This window comes from Syngnathoides biaculeatus, chromosome 19 (assembly GCF_019802595.1).
Source record: "Syngnathoides biaculeatus isolate LvHL_M chromosome 19, ASM1980259v1, whole genome shotgun sequence".
Lineage (NCBI taxonomy): Eukaryota > Metazoa > Chordata > Actinopteri > Syngnathiformes > Syngnathidae > Syngnathoides > Syngnathoides biaculeatus.
The window spans coordinates 12,511,043-12,527,512 of record NC_084658.1 but is presented as its reverse complement, the minus strand read 5'-3'; the positions used below and the strand labels follow the sequence as shown (position 1 = coordinate 12,527,512).

At 44.2% G+C, this 16,470-nt stretch overlaps 1 protein-coding gene across 2 annotated transcripts in view; it reads right to left on the bottom strand.

Annotated features, from left to right (window-relative positions):
- Window positions 1-548: 548 nt before the first annotated feature.
- The window catches only part of esyt2b (extended synaptotagmin-like protein 2b), a 25,007-nt gene continuing 9,085 nt past the window's right edge, over window positions 549-16,470 (bottom strand). Inside the window, exons 3-24 of one of the 2 annotated variants that reach the window (XM_061804551.1) lie at window positions 16,308-16,349; window positions 16,051-16,185; window positions 15,740-15,816; window positions 15,534-15,606; window positions 14,689-14,778; window positions 11,356-11,411; window positions 8,974-9,094; window positions 8,408-8,584; window positions 8,238-8,320; window positions 8,050-8,098; window positions 7,475-7,564; window positions 7,306-7,401; window positions 6,107-6,163; window positions 5,629-5,703; window positions 4,534-4,620; window positions 4,311-4,460; window positions 3,461-3,807; window positions 3,239-3,337; window positions 2,723-2,854; window positions 2,523-2,628; window positions 2,386-2,435; window positions 549-1,448 (exon numbers count right to left, since the gene is read on the bottom strand). In XM_061804551.1, coding sequence (XP_061660535.1) covers window positions 1,391-1,448; window positions 2,386-2,435; window positions 2,523-2,628; window positions 2,723-2,854; window positions 3,239-3,337; window positions 3,461-3,807; window positions 4,311-4,460; window positions 4,534-4,620; window positions 5,629-5,703; window positions 6,107-6,163; window positions 7,306-7,401; window positions 7,475-7,564; window positions 8,050-8,098; window positions 8,238-8,320; window positions 8,408-8,584; window positions 8,974-9,094; window positions 11,356-11,411; window positions 14,689-14,778; window positions 15,534-15,606; window positions 15,740-15,816; window positions 16,051-16,173 — 2,196 coding nt within the window. In that variant the 5' untranslated portion in view covers window positions 16,174-16,185; window positions 16,308-16,349 and the 3' untranslated portion in view covers window positions 549-1,390. Of the gene's footprint in view, window positions 1,449-2,385; window positions 2,436-2,522; window positions 2,629-2,722; window positions 2,855-3,238; window positions 3,338-3,460; window positions 3,808-4,310; window positions 4,461-4,533; window positions 4,621-5,628; window positions 5,704-6,106; window positions 6,164-6,790; window positions 6,893-7,305; window positions 7,402-7,474; window positions 7,565-8,049; window positions 8,099-8,237; window positions 8,321-8,407; window positions 8,585-8,973; window positions 9,095-11,355; window positions 11,412-14,688; window positions 14,779-15,533; window positions 15,607-15,739; window positions 15,817-16,050; window positions 16,186-16,307; window positions 16,350-16,470 lie in introns of both variants that reach the window. The other variant, XM_061804552.1, reaches the window with a different exon arrangement.

The following is a 16,470-nucleotide window of genomic DNA, read 5'->3' as shown; positions in this document are numbered from 1 at the left end:
TCACGACGTTCAGGGTCATATGTGACGTCATTGCAACTGTTAATTGCTACCACTTGATGGCGACATCGTACTATATACTGTATATGTACAATACTGACGAGCCAGTGGAATATACAGTATTTCTTCTCAATCTTTATAAATAGTCACGTTTATTGCGAAAATATTAAATATATTCTTTTTATGAGATGAAGATTATATTTTTTTGGGGGGGGGAGGAGAATATGGTTGTGAAATTTATTGTATTGTATTTCATTCAATCTTGAGAAGTCATGATTTTTTTTACAAGTAATGATTATATAGTCATGAAAATTATTGTATTGTATTTCATTAAATCTTGAGAATTCACAATTTTTTAACATGTAATATCGCTCTCTCTCTCTCTCTCTCTCTCTCTCTCTCTCTCTATATATATATATATATATATATATATATATATGAATATTCTCGTGAAAATATTGTATTCACAAAAAAAATGTTGTAGTAGATGGATGGACTAAGGCTTTATTTTGATGCCCAATGCTAAAACAAAACAAAAAAACAACCAAAAAAAAAGTCAACAAGAAACAATTTATTCATCAGAAAGCCACACGTCATTCAAAATCAATAATTTTAAGAAGGCAAAAATTACACTGTGGTGAGGTTGTTGTTTTTTTCGATTATTTTAAGGCACATGATAGATAAAAAGCTCCAACAAACACAGTTTTAGTGCATGGCAAAACAAACATAAAGCTTTGTTTTATTATCATTAGCTTGTTGGCAGGCCTGCATATTAAAAAAATAATAAAATAAAATAAAATAAAACGTGAACAGTTGTCTCTAGTCTGTTGTCACATCTGCTCTAAATCACCTTCAAACTCCAAATTCAAGTATAGATATAATTTTTTTTCTACATCTTTTGCAACCTTATAAAATGCCCGTTAAAGGTCCTCGCCGTGGAGATCATGCATGTCCGAAAACCAAACAAAAATATTGCACGGAGTCCACGGAAAAATACACAAAGCATTCAATTTGATGTGCATTTCACGTTTGAACTCGAAGTAAATAAATAACAAAAGTCAAGGCATCCACTGCAGGACAAAAAAAAAAAAAACAAAAAAAAAACATAAACACGACTGCTACTCGGCCAACTTGTGGGGATCATTCAGCTCCTTTGGTAAAAATGTTGTCACTTTTTTTGTTTTTTTTTTTTAATGCCCTGCTAAATTACGTACAAACAACATCACAAACAGCGGCAAGACCTTCCATTATGATTACATTACAATATTTTACAATATGACGCTGGGACGACAGTCGGTATGGGGGAAATAATCGTAAAACGCATGCTGAAATGATCATATGGGACAGAAATGTACAGTACATAAATGAAATGATTAAAATCACCACAACAGGGTCACTGTGGGTCTTGGACGCTCCTTTGCGACGACAAACCGTCTTCACTCAGCTCGTACCTGCAAAGAAAATATTCAATTATTATTTATAATAACGCTTGGGAGTACATTGTTCATTTTTAATTACACCTGATTATACAAGTAGAATTTGACTTTTGCTGCAATTGTTTTCATCGCTCATTTTAATAGTCAGTCTTCTTCTTCTTCTTTTCCTTTCAGTTTGTCTAACCTCATTTACCAGCCTACCCATTACTACAGAAAATAGGAAGGGGCTTAGAGCGGATCCCTGATGCAGTCCCACCTCCACCTTAAATTCTTCTGTCACACCTACGGCACATCTCGCAGCTGTTCTGCTGCCCTCATACATGTCCTGTACTATTCTCCGCAGTCAATAATAATGACTTTCATGTTCGTTTGTTGAATATAGATAAGTTGTGTCATTTTTTATTCCTATACTTCAGGGGTGTCAAACTCATTTTTGCCACGGGCCACATTGTAGTTGCGGTTTCCCTCAGAGGACCGTTATGATAGTGAAACAGTAAAAAATTTGAATCGCCTCATTAAATTTACACTGATGTGGAATTAGAAATCAAGGTAAATGTTTTTTTGTTTTTTTTTTTAACGATTGTTCATGTTTGGTAACAAAAAATGCTTGCCATATCTCCAACTTGTCATTTATGACATGGCAGTTGGAAATTTTAACAAAAATCCTGGAAGTTGACACACGTGATTTGCCTTCGCGGGCCACATACAACCATATGGCGGGCCAGATCTGGCCTGTGGACCTCAAGTTTGACACCTGTGCTATACTTGGATTTATTTTACTTGTGACTGTTTTAATCTGCGTTTTGGTCCCCCCCCCCCTCAGTAATAGTAATCCTGTAAAGTATGTCCTGTGAATACACCGTGATGACAAAACAAACACTACTATAGATTAATAAATACAGACTATCAACAAAAATATGCAATACATATACAAAATAAAATTAAACATTACCACTGCGTCCATCCTTTCGCTATATCTTCGCCGCTTAGGTTAACCAGCACCTACAATTACACGTGCTCTGGATTATTATCATTAAAAATCAGACCACAAAATGAAAAAAAAATTAAAAAATTAAAAATGAAAATGACCTTCCCCAAGAGGCCTTTGTGTTTGGACAAGATGTTCCCCGCGTTCTTTACGGCAACATCCAAAGTTCTCCGGTGGAGCTCCACGGTCGACACGCTAAACTCAAAGCTGCAACGAGGCCACACACGGCGTATGATTTATCAAATCATTTGGGATGATGCTCAAACAGCGCGCGAGTCCTCGATCTCCCGGCGACGCGTACGTCTGATCGTAGACGGGGCTGAGGGTCCTTTTCGCGGTGACGGTCTTCCTCCTGCCCGTGCGGCTCTTGTCAGGCAGCAGGTAGAGGCGGACGAAGGGGTCCGAGGCGTCTTTGGAGAAGGCGAGTAAATTTCTGAAATGAAAAACATGCACATAAAGACAAAAAATGTAAAATTTCATTTGCAGACGTGTCAACAAGTCACGAACGAAGAGTCGGATGCGCTGCCTCCGAGAGTTAAAACGGCGTTATGGACTTTAAGGGCAGCCACGTGTCACCGTCGGGAGTCCACTGGAATATGAATTGCCGGAAAAATCATATTTTTTGTTACAACGCGGACTTGGTGAGCATTGTAATTGTATCAAATATCAAATGGGAACAAGTAGAACTTAGTTTGGTCTCGGGTGGATGACGGGAACCCTGCGATTTGAGGAAATTTGAAAATACTGCAGAAGCTTTCAAAGAGTCAAATGTCAAAAATTTATACTCGGAGGGGGGGGGGGCACTTTGCAAGCCTACCGGCAGGCGTGCACCACCGCGATCAGCTTGTTCCGCTGGGTGCTGTGTCGAACGGTCAGGTGGACCTCCCCCAGGGGGAACTGGCTGGAGCTGGAGCCGCTGAAAGTACACGTGCGTCACTCGGTACCGTATTTGCCCCCGGGGGGGGGTTTGTTTGGCAATATAGCAAAAGGTGAAGAAGAAAAGAAATGGAAGCATCAATAATAGATTTTGTCATTCTACTTGTGCAGCTGCCGCAGCCTCTGCTGCAGCTCCAGGGCGGCGAACGGCAGCGAGATGTCCGAGACCAGGCTGGGCGTGGACTCCTTGTGGGCCAGGTGCTTCTGCGAGGGCGACATGCTGACGCACAGGCTGGAGGCGCTGCGCGGGGGGCCGGCGGCGTACGGCTCGCCGTCGCGGTGATGCAGCGTGAGGGAAGAGGCGTGGGCCGGCGGCGGCGTGGGGCATTGCGGCGGCGGCGAGTCGGAGGTGGACGCTCTCGTCGATGCGGACGCTTGCGGTAAACTGGACTTGCGGACCCGGACTGAAGAAGGCTGGTCTGAGGTGACCTGCTTCTCCAGTGATAAGATCTGTAGAGGAGATAAGGTTTGATTTACACTCCTGAAAAAGGGAGTTTAATTTTCCCTGCAATGTTTTATAATGACTTTTGACTTTCATAATTTAGTAGTTGAAAGGCCACTGGAGAAATAAAATGACTCATTCCTTAAAATAAAAACTCAAGTAAACGTTCACAACGTGATTACGTGACTCCTTCATGAAAATTGTTTATGGATCAGAAAGTATAGGCCCCAAAACACTTATAATTTCAAACTCCCTGGTGGCGCTGAGGGTAGTTCAAACAAAAATGGCAGCCTTCCTGTCTTCCCATGCACGGGTTACTCAGATTTATTTGGAGTTCTACGCATGACAAACATGCATACTAATTTTCCTGTTGTGAAGCAAATTTGGGCACAGGGGCTGAATTTTCAAAATATGTCCACAGGCATATGATTATGCAAAGGTCCCCCCGCCCCCGGCCATTTTTTATGAGCTTTAGTTGGTTTAAAGCGAACGTGTACCGGACCACTTTTACCCGCAAGGCCATTTTAAATCTGAGGCTGGAGCTGGGACCCGAGTTCTTGAGCGGGAAGCACTGCGCCAGAGTCATGTCCTCTTCGGCCAGGAGGCCACTCAAGGGCACGGTCAGATTACCCAAGGTGCACTTGGTCTTGTCGTCTTTCACCTGCAGAGGAAGCAAGAAGACAATGACGTGCAAAATTGTTGCAACAACAAAAACAATAAAATGAGGATCTTACCTCCACTTCCAGCTCCTGCCTCCTCGGATTGTGCACCAGAAAGCAGAAGGAATCCTCCCACAAAGGCTCCTTGGTTTTGTAGCGGATCTTTAAGAACAGACGGGAAATCATTTCCTTAAAAAAAGTGCAGTGGAGATGTTCATTTAAACGTGTCACAACTAGCTAGATGGGCTCCAGTCAAGCAGAGTTCCTGCTCCCTCCAAACACTTTATCGGGTACACCTGCATCTGCACTTGCAAATCTGCCTTCATGAAGACAACTCGGAAGCCCGTGGCCGCGAATGATACAGTGCGTAAGGTGCTGCCCCAGACGTACCACACCTTGTCAGCATAAGATGCCAGCGTGGGAGAGAAACTGCAAAGCAAAACTACAAGACCCCGCCTACTGTTCCTGCCTGCAATGAAGAACGCTTTGCTCTGCTCAAATTAAGTAACCCTTTGCTCTGCCTGCAATGAAGAATGCTTTGCTCCGCTCTAGATAACGTGGTAGCCAATGTAGGATAAACAACGGGGAAAAGTAGGAATAATTGTGACTATAATTATCATACATCTGCTTCCAATAAAGAAATGCTTTGCTCTGCTCTAGATAACGTGGCAGCCGCCTAGCAGGAGCACAAGAACAAGAACATCTAATCATCAGAACTGTTAGAACCAGGAGCACCTGTTGTCTGTTAAAGAAATAAGGACCACACATGTACTCGGCAATCTTCCACACACATGAACAAACAAGTAAAGCTTGTTTCCAACTATGTTTTGCTCGCCCGTCTCCATTTTGTAACATCCTTGTAAATAAAGGGCGCTTTGAAACTCACTAAATAGGAGAGGAAAGTGCAGTGGTGAATTGTAAGAGTCAGTTCCCTTCCTCTCTCCTCGCGAGCTGTCAAACTTGAACTCGTGTCTTTGCGTCCTTTTTGTCCTGTTCAATGGATGTCTAATTGGTAAACCTGACACCTAACAAAGTTTTGATGCAAGCTACCAATGCAAGTTTAGCTAGCTCGTTAGTTTTAAATTGTTTCTCAAGGACAGAAACAACCTCGCAAGCATCCATAGAACATAGTCTTAGCATCAAAGGCAAAGGCTCAAAGGAGATACCAACCTTGCTCTCTTGGGTCTTGTGCCCCACGGTCAACTGGACGAACGGACTCGGCTCGCTGCTGCTCTTCTTTGCCGACTAAGTCGAGAACCACAGAGATCGATTTCGAGACGTTAGCGCTTCGATTGCGCGATTGCGTTTCTTACAAATAAGCACCGCTGCACATGCAAGGCCGCGGTCCCGATGTTTTCATGCAAGATCTGAAAGGTTGCGCATGAATAATATAGGCGCGACAAGCCTTACACACAAGACATTCTGCATATATCATAAGCAGCCATGTTTTCAACATTCAGAATCAGCGTAAAAATCCTACGAGTTGAAAGTGTGGACTTTGAATGCAATGCGAGGAAATCTGGCCATGCGAGTGGGTAAAGAATGAAAGCGTGCAAGGCGACATCGCACAGGCCACATTTGAACTATTCGACTCGGGGAAAGTGCGGGTGCCCGTTGGGGTCGCCCGTGCGTCCCGATCCCACGTTACCTTCAGCGCCTTAAAGACCTGCTTCAACCCGTCACAGGTGAAATCTGACAGGTTGTTCTTTTCAAGCCAAGAGGGGAGATTTTGAGGGGGAGACAAATAGAAAAAAAATAAATAAGATGGGTGACGTGTCGACAAAGGATGAATGAATTTCCCCATTGTGACGTTCTTCGGAAGTGTCAGCCTGGCAACACCGGGGTTAGCAGTCCGTCACAGTCAAACAGTTCTCGGTTCAAATCCACAACCCAAAAAATGCCCTCATTGGAGACTCTAAATTGCCCTTAGGTGCGATTGTGAGTTCGTCGGTCTCCAAGTGCCCTGCGATTGGCTGGCAACCAGTTCAGGGTGGACCCCGCCTCCTGCCCGATGACAGACTGCGGGAGCTGTGTGGCATTATGTCACCTCAAGATTGAAAGTCTAGATGTTTGTTACAGATGATGATGAAATGAAAATTGTTAGGTTAGGTACAGTCGGGTAAGTCTTCTTATTAGGCGGGAACATTTCGAAAAACACTGAACTAGACTGACTACTTTTTGTTTATTACAGTTATCACAGCGGCTATTCTCAATTTTCTTGTTGCTAATTTTGCATTTATACTAACTCGCAACCGATTTTTGAACACTCCAAGCCAAGCGATTAGTCACCAGGCCGTGCAGGGAAGACAAGCGACAACGCGAAACGACTCACGCCGATGGTGCGACACTCCGAGCTGCTGCTCTCGCAAAACACCAGGCCGGACGCTCGTCTCTCGCTTAAATTGCCGCAGCCTAAACTGCCGCTGAAGATGCTCTTGGGAGGAGTGGGGCAGGAGAAGATTTAATGAAGATGAAGAGCCGCGACTCAAAACAGACACGCAGCCGATATAGAAAGTCTACACACCCCTGATATAACTGTGCCCAGAATTAGTCGATTTGGGATTTTCTAAATGGCGCTCAACCATTTCAAAGGCTGACTCAGCGAGAACAAAACACAGCAGCCGTTTAACTTGAGCTAACTTGTTTTTTTTTAAGGAAAAGTACATCCATATGATCGAGGAAGGTAGTAAAGAAAGGGAGATTTCACTGCTACTCGCGGGGTCACGAGGAGTTCAGTCGCCATGGAAACCAAAGAACACAGCAAGAAAACTGCAACGGAAACTTAAGCCTTGCAATAATATTGACCCCGTGCCTTTTATTTGAACAATCGGGTGTGACTTTTCTTACCGGCAGGTTCTTCGCCGAGTCCAAATAGACGACCAGCAGTGCCGACGACAGGCCGTCATTGGCCAGGCTCCTGTCGGCTCGCACGCTTCGCAGCACCTGATTGGTCCGGGGAGACGCCGAGTCAGCGGACGGGCGACGGACGTCCCGAGACGCAAACGGCCGCGCTTACCTGCTCCAGCTTCTCTGGCGTGGAAAGCAGAGACAGCCACTCCAGTTTCAAGTGAAGCTTCCCCGTCGGAGCCTCCTCGAGGTCAAACCACTGCCGAGCACACAAGACAGTTCGAGACCAAAAGTCCGAGGCCGTCATTGCCTTTGTGTGTTTTAGCAAAGTTTTGCAAAGAAACTCACGCGGCAAAGACTCCCCGTAACGTCCACAAACAACCTAAGCTAAAGTTAGCCCCTCCCTGACATACAAAGACTTTCAGTCTCTCTCAGGAAAACCAGTACTGTGGGATTAATTTGCTGCGACGTTTAAGATTGTGCTAATGTCATTTATTAATTGACCACTTTATTTCTACCAGAACTCAGCTCAGGCATTTATCGTCATTATGGCAAAACGGCGAGGAGGATTTAGCGGCTTCGGGCTCATTACTAGCTTTTGTCTATGCAAAGCCGACCGGCTTTACTTTTACGCTCGCTCGACAAACTCACGCCAGGGCGGTGTCTCGACATATTTGCTGAAGTTTCCAAACAGATCCTTTAAAAGACATCAGGTGCAGGGGGTGGGGTGGGGGGGAACCTCACCTCATCGACCTTCTGTTCTTTGTGCAGCTCGGTCATGTCGATCATAAGACTGCGGGAAACCGAAATTGGGAAAAAAAAAAAAAAAAGAGTTCATCAAAACAGTTTGCAGTGGATTTTCTCTTTTCATACCACAATTAAAACAGAAATAAAAGCCACGGCCCCCAAAACGAGAAGGAGAATAAACCGACCTTCCCAGGAAGTCGTCTTTGTCGGGATCCTCGTCAAACAACTCAATCTCCAGATGCTGACCCGAGTGCTCGTAAACGAAGGCCTGACGAGGACAATTATGGTTTCATTGTTGATGTAAAACAGCCCACATGCAGATTCCCGGAACCGCACACCGTCAACCCTTTGTCACCTCGTACACTTCGTTCCATTTGGGGTGAAGGCTCTCCTTGACGGTCTTGCTCTGGAAGACTTGATTGCCGACTTGCAGAATGCCGTACGGGTCCGACTTTCCTTTGATGAGCCCGCCCAGGAATTTATCCTTGCCCTCCAGATCCTGGGCTTCCAAGAAGTGGATCCGAAGAACTCCCTAGGAAAAACTTCCTTAGGTGGCTGCTGGCAATGATCTGAGTAGCCAATGCTTTGCTTTCTAGACATAGGTATTGATAAAAATAGGAAATCTGTAATAATGCGATCTCTTAAACCCAGACAATGGTTTTCCCGGACTTTAGACTTGTTGTGTCGAAAGCAATTGTCACTATCCCTCAACGATTTCATACATAATACCAGATGCCTGCACCGATGTCATCCAATCATCTGACTGCACAACACCGTATCTCGAGCGGAAATCACAAATCCACTAAACCAGGCCCTGTACAAAATCTGCGTAAATTTGGCAGGATCTCTGCGTGAAACTGATGACTTTGATGAATTAACTGCCAAAGTCCCACAGCGTCCCAGGTTTTTTGCCGCCAGTACCTTCGGCATGGGAAAGCGAAGCTCGGCCAGCTCTACGTCTCCAACCAGCGGGATGGTGATCCGGTTGGGCAAGACCAGATAGGACGAGATGATGTCTTGAATTAGACTGTCAGAGAGGCCGCTGTGAGGGAAGCAATGCAAACGGGAGCCTTGCATTATTTACGAACAAGATGAGCAAAGTAGTACACCGCCTGGAGTACAAATATTCAAGAAGGCTCTCACTGATGTTTGACTTTGACTTAGAAGGACACCTGGAAATGTCCAAAACGCCCTTAAAATGGCAGCTCCAAACCAAAATGGTTGACTTAAGACTTTGTTTTGAAGGATGTATTCTTGAGACTTTTTTTGTGGGTCTACCAATGACCATCATGTCTATCAAATGTCATGTTGCTAAGTAAAACTGCCTTAGGGGTTAAATTTTCTTTGAAGGATCCCAACGAATGACCAAAATGCCCCAAAACCAAAACCAGAGATTTCTTTCTCGGTTTTGAGGCATGGGTTGGTTCTGTAATTTCCCAAAATACAGCTGAAAATCAATTTTGAGGGTTCACGCCATGAGCCCAATCAAATACAAAGTTTTGCGCTTTTCCTGAAACGCACTGAAATGCCACTACAGCCCTGTCTAAAGATAAAGTAGAACATTGGCGAAAGAGCAAGTCGGGTCCGCGTCCAAATACAGGATTGACCTTGTAATGTCTCTTGTCTCCGATCGATTTAATACACTGTACGGTGTAAATGCCAAACTACCGAAATGTCAACAATTCAGCCTTCACGAGCAGATGGGCGACATTTCAAGTACAAAGGTTAGTGCGACTATTAACTAAATTTTAACTACCATTACCATTTTCTGCCCCCCCCAGCCCCGTCTCCATGGCAACAACATAATGAGGTGATAGGCTAATGATAGATTTTTTTTTTTTTTTTACAAGGTAAGTCCCAAATTCCGCTTAGTAACAGGAGCAAATTCTAATAATGTAAGCTTGCAGTTATTTTGGGCAGACTTTTGAAAAAATTATACATTGTGATTTTTTTTTTCGAGACATTTTTGAAACGACAGTAAATGTGACTAAATTATGAAGATTTTTTTTTTTTTTTAAAGAGAGCACTCAAATTTTATCAAGCAACAAGTACAGATCAATAATGGTACCAAAGAAAATATATACTAGTATTTGTTGAATAATGTTTCATTTCTTTGTACGCAATGCAATAACAAAATAAACATGAAAAAAATTAATAAATTGTAGTTATTTATTTGTAGAGTACATGACTGGGAAAATGCCAAATTTCTTGTCGAAAAATTCTGCCAAGCACCAAAATGAGAAATTCTTTTGACGGAGGCTAGCAGATATTTTGAGGATGATTATGAGTTGATTTCTTGTAAGATTTTTTAATCTATTGTATTTATTGAATTTATTTTACCCACCAATATTTTTTTAATTATTTTTTTAATGGAATAATGTCATAATAAACGGAAGGCTGGAAGGGCAATCCCCCCCTTTAATAAAAAAAAAAAATCTAAATTGATATACAGTCACTGCTATGCAGTGTACTTGCACAGCACTGCAACACATTGTTTCATGATTAACTGTACACGTGTTGAATAACAACATTACGAGCACGCGCCGCGCAACCAGCTGATGCCGTCCGTCCGATTTCAGCGCGGCGACCTCTCCTTCACCTGCCAACGCCTCCTTTCACGTGACCCCCGCTCGACAGCAAACACACACACATACACACACGCATTGTATTGCACAAGCGAGATGGATCTATTTTACCCCCCCGTAAAGGACACCAGCGAAGGGCAGCAACCACGGCTGCCATAATCAGAGCTGGGAAAAGTACTTACTGTGTACTTAAGTAGCAGTACAGTTACAGTACTTAGGCTTTAAAAAAAAGACTGTTAAAAGTTTAAAAATAGAAAGTACAGTGTCAACTCACTTGTCTATGTAAAATTACTTAAGTACAGCAATAAGTATTTATACTTCCTCACCCAGATTAGTCTTTTTACAACAAATTTAAGAACTTTCATTCGCTAAATGTGACCGCAAGGAGTGCGAAATATGGGCTCGATATTGTATCTAGTATGCAACAAGGTTCACAGTATTTTCCAGAGAAATAACACGACCGACAGGCACCCCTAAAAAGGGCTTGATTTAGAACATTACTAATGTATGAACTCCCCAGCACGTGTAATTAAGTTTGACTCCCTAATTGACATCCATTGACTTTTTCCCCCATCAGCCCGGACATTGTCGACCGCACAACAAGACCTTCGTCTTGTCAGCCATTATCTCACCTCCGAAAGAAAAACAACTCTCGTTTCGCGGATTTTAGCGGACCCTGGAAATGGTCTCAAAAAAAAAAAAAAAATGAAGTACTTACGTGAGCCCGGGAATGTCCAGTACGTTCGTGAGGCCCGTCCAGTTGATGTCGAGAAGCTACGATAAAAAGCAGACAGGAAACGTTTGAGGTGAAACGCGCGCCTGATTTGCGATTAAACTCCCACTCGGGCCAACGAGCCCCGTGGATCTATAATGAAGAGTGGAACGTAAATTGATAAATCGAGTTTTACAAACAGTTGGCTGCAACAGCTCGCTGACTGCATGCATTTATTATTAACGAGTGAGACTCACTTCGGCGCGCTCAGTTAATAGAAAAGCCGTTCGGAGACTGAAGTACGACAGCGATGATGCACATAAGGTACGCGTGCACAATTTCGTAGGCTCCAACACACACAAAATCTGCATGAATTTTTATGCATTTGATTAGATTGTTTCCTTTCACACACTGAACATTCATCGCATTGTTGAGTATTACTGTTCTTGCGTATTGCTGATTCCGCCTGCTCATATTCAATATTTCGTTCATCACGACTTCTAGATCACAATTGAACTTTGTAACTTTGAGATATGGACGTTATGAGTGTGGTCATGGAAAGGATTTGGACTCATATCTCAAGGCAACCGCTGCAGCTCTCGTTTCGGGTCCCTCACTAGACTGCCAGGGTGTACTTAAAGGAAAATTCTGGTGGTTTGCATTAACAATGGATCCAATAGGTCATGTAATATGTACTCTATCTTGATAATGTGTCCTCTTATTGAATACTGTTTAGAGAAGATTTTTTTTAATCAACAATTACGAATTTCCAGGTGCGCCACCATTTTCGCAAGTCACATGACCTACGACGTGTTACGTGCCGTTCCAAACGCTCGTTTGTATGGGATACCATTATGCCCAGCGCTGATTTCTCGGATTTGTCCTCATCTGATGAAGAAATAGCAGTATCGGTTGATCGGGAAGACGGAGGAATACTTCCATACAGATTTGAACCTGTGGTTGTAAATAATGTTGAATCTTCGGATGGTTCTTCGAGTGGAATGACGCACACTCTGCCGAGTGGCGGAGCCGTGAGCTCGCTCCCCGCCGAGCCCCGGAGCTCGCACCCTGGCGAGCTCTGGAGCTCGCTCGGCTCCACTGCTCGTCAGACTCCGCGTCATTCCGCGTTCGGAACGGCACGTAACACGTCACATCCGCTCACGTAGGTCACGTGACTCGCGAAAATGGCGCTGCACCTGAAAATTTGTAATTGTCGATAAAAATCTTCTGAAAAGACGATTAAATTAGAGAGGGTTTAACATCACATTATCAAGATAGAGTACATATTACATGACCTATTGGATAAATTGTTACTCCAAACTACCGGAATTTTCCTTGAATGAAGTGTCCGGCGACTGTTGACAAAGCTGTTGGGGGCTCGTTGGGCTCCACTTTATGAGCCGTGGCCACACGGGGGGACGGCGGCGGGGGGCACAAATTCTCGTGCGGAAACGGCTGTTTGAATTTTTAATAAAACCCAACGGCAGTCCTCTTCGGGGCCTCGTTAACACTGCTGAGCGGCATAACGGCCAGAGATGCGATGTGGGTGGCAGTGTACAGAAAATAACTCGGTGAATGACGCGACTATTCACACTCACTGAACCAGTTTTCGTGGGTTGCCTAATGAGCCCACCGCCCTCCTTTTCCCCCACCCGCATCCAGCAGATATTGAGCGCTGCAACGTGCTATGTGGGTGGCGAGGACAAGATTCCCCATTCTGTGTACTACAGTGACAAGAATGAAAGATGCATCTTTAGCAGCGAGAAACAATTCAATAAGTGATCTAAATCCATAATTTAATCTAATTATAAAAGGGATGCATTGTGACGGACACTGTTTATCTGCACTCAGGCAGGTAAAAAGTCTCTTGATACTACAATCCCCCCCGGATTTGACTTTACCAGCCTGTGCAGTTTGCCAGATAGCAAACAATTTTTCAAAAAGAGTGTGCCGGTTTATTGATGCGCCCACTTTAAAACTAACACCTACAGTTTTTCGGTGTATTTACGAATGACTGAAACGTCATGACTGGAAGCAGAACCAGAAATTGCTGTAAATCAAACAGGTGGATAATAATTATAATAATAATAATAATAATTCAAGCATTTTTTTCCAGAAGGTTATAGGTATGTACTTCTACTGCATTTGACTATGAAGTTTCCTCTCATGTGTGCAATGTTTGAACGTGCAGTATTATGTCAACATACACAACAATAGAATCTCTATACAGACATAACGACTTGCCGCTGATCCACGAGACCTCTTAAGGTCTGGAAATTTCTTTTCGCACTCACACCTTTTATGGCACGCCGCGACGCCGCCGCCGCATTGCTTTTACGTGACTGGCATTCCTGGCGTATGGAAGAAGAGCGATTGAAATGCATCATCATGTTGAGCGAGCGTCGGTAAATTCGTCGACTCTGAGTGGCGGCTGCGAGGACGAGGCCGGCGGAGTCGAGCCTGCCTATTAAAAGCTTTTCCCGCCGGGTGCCCCCGTTTGCTCGAAATCGGTCAAATGCGAGTGGATTGTTATAACCGGCGAGGCGGTTAACGACGTGTCGGAAGAGCGAACGGAGATTAAAACGAAGATGTGTGGCTGTGAGGGGAAAAAAAGAAATCTGCAGCACAGAAAAAGCAATGAGCTCTGGGATAACGACACAAGCTCCCTTGACAGAATTATTCTATTTTATGGGGCTCTAATCATATCACATCCACTCCCCAGACACTCAATTAGGGACACCATCTTTGGCTTTTAAAACAATTTCTCTAACTTTACATTTACATTATTATTTTCATCATTATTACTACTATTATTATTATATTATTATGCAATCAGGATTAGGCTAACGAACTTTCACAAGGCAAAGTTACGTGGTTTGTTTGCATGCCAGAGTTGTCCCCGGATTCCAACTCAGGACCTTATAATTGTGAGGCAGATGTGCTCACCGCTACACCCCCCCTAAAATACATAATATATTGTACCAAGGTGGCACAGTGGATCAGCTGGTAAAGCGTTGGCGTCACAGTTCTGAGGTCCCGGGTTCGATCCCCGACCCGCCTGTGTGGAGTTTGCGTGTTCTGTGGGTTTTCTCCGGGCACTCCAGTTTTCTCCCATGTCCCAAAAACATGCAACATTAATTGGAGACACTAAATTGCCCGTAGGTGTAACTGTGAGTGCGACTGTTTGTCTCGATGTGCCCTGCGATTGGCTGGCAACCAGGTCAGGGTGTACCCCGCCTCCTGCCCGTTGACAGCCGGGATAGGGTCCAGCCCTCCCCGCGACCCTCGTGAGGATAAGCGGCTCAGAAAATGGATAGACGGATATTGTGCCAAACTTACAGGCTTCTTGAGGAAGAACAGAGAAAGCGCTCCGACGAGCGGCACGTCGCCCAGCAACGGCTCCATCAGCACACGCAACACGCCGTGAATCTGCGGGATTACAACGGGAACACGTTATCACACGCGCACACACACACACACACACACACACACATATTGGTGGCACCCCGGCGTTGACCCCTGCAGGTTGGAAACTCAAACCCAGCGTCATCCTTCCCCTTCTCAATCACAACATATTAAGACAACTACAGGAGATTAAAGGACTGGTGGTGCGTTCGAGGATGCCAGCTGTTGTCATCCACACCAGGCAACAACCTGATTGGAATTTTTGGAGTTTAAAGACTATATTAAGGTAATATCGCGGCATCTCGTTGCCGTGAATCACTTCTGCAATGATGAAATAGATTTTATAATCTATAAATTGTGTTTAAAGAGGCCAAAATCTGCGCAAAATCAAATCAATGAACAGTTTTCAATCATAGCGAAAGATGCTAACAATTACACCGCTAATGCTAAGGGGCTAAAATGTTTATTAATTATTTTTCAAATTAAACATTAAGAATGGAAGTTAACTTGTGTGATGTATCAGCGCTAATTTCATAGTTATGGAAAGCCTTGACAACTAAACCACAAATTGTGAAAAATCGAACAAAGGGGAATGCTTTCAATATTTCCCATCATTGATAATTGTCATTATTTGGACATCACTGCTGCAAATGTACATCAAATGCTAAGGAGTACACATTTTTGACAATTCAGATTATTTAAAACCTCTTTTGCAAATTAGAAATTGGAAATCAAAAGGTGTGCCGTTGACTCACAAAACACTTTTAAGGCGCGCTGACCTGAATGCTCTTGATTCCCGCTTTGCAGTAGTAGCGTTTGATGTCCACGTCGATCTCTGTGTTGCCTACAAAACTGACAAAAAAAATGAAAAACACTAATATTGTACCATTCTTTTTTTACTGCCGATGTCCGGCCTCGTTAGCTTAGCTGGCTAACTATGTTGTTTAGGTAGCCCAATAAATTCATCAGCTATCAATCGTCATACCTGATTTGTAGGTCCATGACGATCTGTCGTCGGTCCACGTTCTCGGAGTAAACCTTCACCCCGTTGACCCTTAGAGGCTACGCCGCAACACACACACTTTTTACTCGGCGTGATCTAGCTCGTGTTTTTTTAATTTTCGTACGCGGCATTCCGCAAGCGCTGCTCAAAAATGCTAACTCAGAACAGGAAGGGCCTGACTCTGCGCTCATACCAAGAACTTGTTGACGTGTTAGCCAATCCTCCGCTACGCTGATGCACACAAACAACTGCGCGTAATTGATACTACGAACGAGGCCGTTAAGGGCGCTCACTTTGTCTCCCATGTCGATCCTGCTGAAGCGAAAGGTGCTGAGGTGAGCGTTGGACTCCTTAACCGCTGGCTCCACCGTGTCGCGGAACAGCTTCTCCACGTACTTGCAGATGTACGGCCACATCTGCTTCACCGTCTGACATTGCGGAGACTTCATTAATATCCTGCTATGGTCGAGACCTCGCCCCAATCGCACGGCGATATGTTCGCGAAATGCTTTACAATGATCATAAAAAGACGTGCGGCGGTTTGTTTTACCTTGTTGAGCCACTCGACTCGCTCCACGTCCGGGAAGTGGACCTGGGGGGGGGGGAACAGAGCCGACAAATCCCGCAGTGGGGCCTGTAAGCTTGATGAATGCCAAAATGTCTCTAAAGGTCAACGACAAAGACGGAGGCGCACGCATCGTCTGCTTCCATGC